Source organism: Triticum dicoccoides, chromosome 6A (assembly GCF_002162155.2).
Source record: "Triticum dicoccoides isolate Atlit2015 ecotype Zavitan chromosome 6A, WEW_v2.0, whole genome shotgun sequence".
Classification (NCBI taxonomy): Eukaryota; Viridiplantae; Streptophyta; class Magnoliopsida; order Poales; family Poaceae; genus Triticum; species Triticum dicoccoides.
In genome coordinates this window covers 533724798-533729830 of record NC_041390.1, presented here as the reverse complement: position 1 = coordinate 533729830, position 5033 = coordinate 533724798, and the positions used below count along the sequence as shown (strand labels likewise).

At 52.2% G+C, this 5033-nt stretch overlaps 1 protein-coding gene across 1 annotated transcript; it reads left to right on the top strand.

The window, feature by feature from the left end:
* The first annotated feature begins 2343 nt into the window (after positions 1-2343).
* Positions 2344-3622, top strand: LOC119317720 (dof zinc finger protein 4-like). Its single transcript, XM_037592215.1, has one exon. It carries the CDS (start codon positions 2469-2471, stop codon positions 3342-3344), a length of 876 nt encoding a protein of 291 aa, XP_037448112.1. The 5' UTR covers positions 2344-2468; the 3' UTR covers positions 3345-3622.
* The last annotated feature ends 1411 nt before the right edge of the window (positions 3623-5033 follow it).

Below are 5033 nucleotides of genomic sequence, written 5' to 3'. Positions count from 1 at the left end.
CGTCCCTTGATCACCAGCGGCGTCGTCGTGTACACATACACCAATCGGTCTGACTCGACGTAGCCACACGTCCACGTACCAATCCGGGCAGGATTAGCACCGGGCCGTACGTGCTAGGGCGCGCGCGGGCGCAACGACCTACCCAACCCGTCGCTGATCGCCATTACTGGCTAGGCTAGATAGCCTGCCGCCCGCGTCGTACGTCGTGGCTAGCCATCGCCTATCGATCGGGGAGGTGGCGCGCGCGCGGCACCGGGCCGGGTCGGGTCGACCGCGGACGCTGCCCGCGCCGCGGCACCGCAGACGTGGCCGGCCGGACGGACGGGGCAGCTGGCCGAGCGGGCGTGATGTGATCGCGCCGTGGTCCTCGTGACGCCGACCGCGGCTCGATCGCGTACGAACGTCCGCTGCCCGCCCAATTAATGTGTCATGGACTACACTCCTGGCGCTACGCACGTACCCTCTGCCAGTTGCCCTCGGAGAAAAACCATGTGCATATTTTTGGTTTTTTGTAAACAAGTTTGATTAGGCACACTCTTTTTAAGATATACGGTCAAACTATGTGCAAATTATGAAATGCAGTGAACTGTGTGGCTGCACGCTCTTCAATTTAAAATACCGTGTTAAGTTGTCTGCAAATTGGGCGAACGCAGCGTACTGTGTGGCTTGTGCAATGACCCTTCTCGCCGGATCGGATTGGTTAGTTAGGAATGTCTGCCATGATATCGTGACAACTAGCGTTCCGAAATGGGGGCCTAGGTGGGCGGTTCTATATAGCCACCTTGAATGGAAGCCGAACTTGTGCAAAAAATCATGAGGAGTTGGTTCGTTCACGGTGTGCCCACTTGCCCTGCATGTTTCGGGCAACACTTCGCAACAAGTAGCTCCACACTCCCATGGCCTTTCCCACAAATATCTGAAATGAGCCCGTTGCACAAAACACGTTAATACCAACAGCTCCTCAATTCGGATAACATAATAAAATGTCAATACTAGAGTTTGAATCGTCACGCCGTGTTATCTAGAACAGTTTTGCTAAAGCACATCTAGATGTGCTATAAGCATTGCACATCTAAATCCTATGTCATTGATCTTACGTTAAGATTCGTGTGGATACTTTCTTTTTCTTTTTTCTTTTCCTCTTTATGCTTGACTCACTCACTTAGATGTGCAATAACTAGAGCACATCTAGATGTGCCCTAGACACACCCTATCTAGAAGGTCCCGAAGGTTGCATTCAGCAACGGTTGTTAGGAGTTTGTTAGCACCCGATTCATAGTTGTATACGCTATCAAGGTAAGGGTACTACGAAGGGTGGAACGCTTCAAGTTATTAGAAATATGTGTCATATGTCACCTGTCAAAAGAAAGGGTCTGGTGCAATGCATGGATACCTGGTCAAATTTGAAATATATCCATTGATACTATTCATTTTTATTTATCTCTTATCGAGTCTAGAAATTTCAAAATCCTCTCTTGCACGCAGAATCGCCTTATTCACCGTTGTTGCTATTACCACGCTATTCACCTCCGAAGATGTTTCCGTCACGTCTACCCTAGCCAACCTCCTATAACTGTAGCACGTTGATACCGTCCTTGACTTCTCTTCAACAAATCTTTTATCTAGCTCCCTCTGGGCTCTGACGATAGCTTATCAACCATCCTCACTGCACTCGCCTCCCCTTGCATGCATCGACAACCCTAAGCTTCATAAACAAGATGACATATCTGGTCACCAACTATGATGTATCCGCTCTTCATTGACCATGACTCCACCGTTGCACCCCTCAAGCAAAGGCCCCCATGAGGACGTTAGGCAATCGGTGGGAAGAAGAAGCATAGGAGGAAGACAAAGAGCTTGATTTATTACAAAAACACACACAATTTAGGATGAGAATTTGAAAGCTTTTATAAATTAGAATTGAATGTTCCACACAGAACCAAGAAATACCCGATTAAACAAATCAAATAAATTTTGAAGTGCAGACTCGAGCACATGCTGCTTAACTTTTCGAGTAATGTCACGACAACAAGAGCGCCACAACTCTATTAGAAGAAGGAAATTAATAACCCTTTTGCTTTACATAAAAATCATAATGGAGAAAACATAGCTGAAAACCAAAGAAATAAATAATGACACGAGTGCACATAGTGAAGCGTCCCGTTCGATAGATGCAAGGTTTCTATACACGCTAGTACGAGTACATCCATGGCATGGAACATTTTTTGTGCAAGGGTATTTTGGTCAACATTTAGAAGCCAGGGGCACTTGCGTAATTTCACGGGCAGCAACGATCCATCGGTTGCTGATATTTACCCGCTATCCTTGTGTGATGCAGAGGCCAAGCTCATTGGGTGGAGCTCTTGGCGCTCCTAGCTCGTCGACAAGCACACCCACAAAGCCACTGATAATAAGCACACAGCAGCGCGCGCTCTTATAGTAGAACGTTCTGAACTCCGCACCAGCCCATGCAAGACTTCCAGTCCATCCCGGGCCTCGCCGGGCGGCTGTTCGGCGGCGCGGCGGCGGCGGACATCCGGCGCGTGCAGGGCCCGGCGTCCCGGTGCGGCGTGTTCTCGCAGGCGGCGTCCGCGCAGCCGGAGGCGGCCGTCAAGTGCCCGCGGTGCGAGTCCACCAACACCAAGTTCTGCTACTACAACAACTACAACCTGTCGCAGCCGCGCCACTTCTGCAAGAGCTGCCGCCGGTACTGGACCAAGGGCGGCGTCCTCCGCAACGTCCCCGTCGGCGGCGGCTGCCGCAAGGCCAAGCGCAGCTCCTCGTCGGCGTCCGCACCGTCGACGCCCGCGGCCACGGACGCCAAGAGCCAGCGGCGCGCGTCCGCGTCGTCCTCCTCCCGCTCCAACAGCGGCAGCGGCAGCGCCAGCCCCACGGCCGCTGCGGAAGAGACGACGACAACGGAGACCGAGCCCCCTCCTCCGCCCACGCCGTCGTCCAACTCCAACTCCAACGCGGTCTCCTTCGCCAACCGCATGACGAACTACCCCTTCGCGGCAGACGTGCCACCTCCGGCGCCGATATTCGCCGACCAGGCCGCCGCGCTCGCGTCCCTCTTCGCGCCGCCTCCTCCACCGCCTCTCCCGGTGTTCAGCTTCTCGGCGGAGCCCAAGATGGAGGAGGCGATCGGGTCACTGCTGCTCCCGGGGCAGGAGGCGTCGCAGGAGCCAGAGGAGCCCACCTGCACCTCCACCGTCGCGGACATGGCGCCGTTCATGTCGCTGGACGCGGGGATCTTCGAGCTCGGCGACGCGTCGCCGGCCGATTACTGGAACGGCGGGAGCTGCTGGACGGACGTCCAGGACCCGTCCGTCTACCTACCCTAGTTTGGCTTAGTTCCTCATCACGATTGCCTTAATTAAGCTGCGGTTAAATGCTTCTTAACGACGACCAACAGCTAGCTGGTAAGTACTATAGCACATGTAATGCTACGTGTACGTACGTACTGCCTGCACTTGTACCGTACCTCTTTGTTCTTGTTGCATTTCTGTGGCTGCACATCACAGGTTTGTGTAAGAAAGCTAACCATTGTGTCGCTACAACCGAATCACATTACCACTTATTCTTGCTACTCTTTAGATTGTGATTGTGTGAACTTCTCCAATGCATGTTGTACCCCTAAATTGTTGGCCTGTCTCAGTATTCTCTCATACTCTTTTCTGTAACATAAATCGCTTATGTGAATTTGGGAAAAATATATAGAATACATAGATTGCGGCGTAAAGTTGTGCAATGTTTTCAAACATATATTTAACTTTTTTCTGCACGGATCACGGTGTCATACACGCATATACCTCATCCGTAATTTCACATATATATTTAAAAAAATCAGAACCTACTTGGAAGTTGGAGCTATATTTTGTCTTTCCAAAACCGGAAAGAGTGTTGAATAATCTTAGAAAACACCGAGAAAGAAAATAAACGAAGAAAAATAGTTTGAATCGGATCAAGGGGCGCAATATTAATCTCCCTTTCCATTATGAAAATTTGATTTGTTTTTCTTCGCGACAAGGCCAAAGCTATATAAGATTGGGGCGTTATAGTTTTCCTCCGAAGAACGCAATCATGTTAGGGCTTTGTCGTCTGGTCGTAGTTCGGTGGTTGATTTGCTGAGTTTATGTTAGGTTATCGTGGTACTTAAATTTCGGGCCTCTCGTTCTCCGGGGAGTTTGTGTTGATGGGGATGGCACTGGCGGGCTAGCTGGCACTTACGTACAGTACTGGTTCTGTGTAGGGTACATCGGTACAGTACAGAGTGCGCGTACATCCGCTGGCCCCAGCGGCCTCGACCGATCGGCATGGCGCGACATACCTGCTCGCGTGCGCCCTCACGCCAACTTGGGCCGGTCCCGTCCCGTGTCCACACCACCACTGCTACTATAGTAGCAGGAGTAGTAGTTTCCCAGGACCAAACCCAAGTGTTTGGCGGGCATCATGATTCATGAGCTAGGTGCAGGTCCGCCGGAAGGCGACGTAAACCGCTGGCGAACCGGTGCGGCGCGCGAGTCAAAGCATTAAGGAGACGGTGGTCCCGTTTCGTCAGCGGGGGTCGTTGTTCCGTTGACAGTCATGGCCGGTGCACCGTACGATTTGTCCGTTGCGTGATTGCGTCCCACCCCAGTACACCCACTCCTGCCCGTCTCGGATCGGGGCTGCGTTGCGTGGCTCCGGCCGGGACACGGGTTCGGGAGGAATAGTCGCCCCTCCTCCCGTCACGCGTCGGCCCGTGCTGCTGCACCCGAGAGTCGTCACGCACGCTCGACCGAACGCGCTGCTCAGATTGCTTGGATTTTGATGGAGAGGACACCAAGGCCCCCGAATCTTGACTAGATGGATTGGCGATCATGTCGCTCAAGATTTTCGTCGAGACTACGTACGAAGTTGACGGGAAACGGAAATCTGCTAGCACGGTGCCCCTGCATATCTGCCAAACTTATACAGTATATCCAGGATAAACACACCATGCATAGATTAGAGCCTAGCTAGACTATCTCTGCACCGGAGAGTCCAGCTAC

Coding starts and splice junctions, on each gene's coding strand:
- LOC119317720 (XM_037592215.1), top strand. CDS start 2,469: ATGCAAGACTTCCAGTCCATCCCGGGCCTCGCCGGGCGGCTGTTCGGC.